We start from the raw sequence: 635 nt of genomic DNA, 5'->3' as shown, positions 1-635 counted from the left end.
ACATTAAGTGTAAGGGCAAATCAATTCAATTATATTAAACGAGCAAGAACATCGCTGGAATTCTTAGAAACTATCAAAGACGTGTAAAAATCCAAAGGTTCTACATGACAAAATATAAGAAAAACAGAAAACGACGAACCACGTGATCCCAATGGAGAAGCACTACTCTTATGTAAGAAAACACCTTATATTAAGGAACCACCAGAAATTACATCTTTAGTGTGCTTAAAACAAAAGGTTCAACGAAAAATGCTACACATGTGGAAGAACAAGTCACATAACAAAAAACTGCAGAAATACAGCAAAAGCTGGAAGTTCAAGAAGATTCTATTGCATTTACACTAGACAATGGCCTGAACAACGGAGCAATAATGCACATGAGCAATGACAAATAAATTTAAAAGTATTGTTGAAGATCAGAAGAACAAAATATACATGGCTACAGAAAGCTATGTAAACTCCAAAGATAGAAAAGAAACCAAAATTGAAATAAAATTATCAGATCATGAAACAAATGAAATCAAATTAAGAAATACAATACTCGTACACAGTGCACTTATACACAGTGCTTGACAGTGCAGTTATAAGAAGAAGAGATGGATCTAGTACCATGAAAGCCACAATGAAAGATGGAC

The 635-nt window shown here is 33.4% G+C and overlaps 1 protein-coding gene across 1 annotated transcript in view; it reads left to right on the top strand.

Moving 5' to 3' along the window:
• LOC108573385 (alkaline phosphatase-like) overlaps window positions 1-395 on the top strand; it is a 136,382-nt gene extending 135,987 nt beyond the window's left edge. The window contains exon 11 of the mRNA XM_017935826.1: window positions 295-395. Within this exon, the coding sequence (XP_017791315.1) occupies window positions 295-395 (101 nt within the window). The remainder of the gene's footprint in view (window positions 1-294) is intronic.
• The last annotated feature ends 240 nt before the right edge of the window (window positions 396-635 follow it).

The sequence above is a fragment of the Habropoda laboriosa genome, unplaced genomic scaffold (genome assembly GCF_001263275.1).
Source record: "Habropoda laboriosa isolate 0110345459 unplaced genomic scaffold, ASM126327v1 scaffold92, whole genome shotgun sequence".
Taxonomy (NCBI): domain Eukaryota; kingdom Metazoa; phylum Arthropoda; class Insecta; order Hymenoptera; family Apidae; genus Habropoda; species Habropoda laboriosa.
This window is presented reverse-complemented; position numbering and strand designations above follow the sequence as displayed.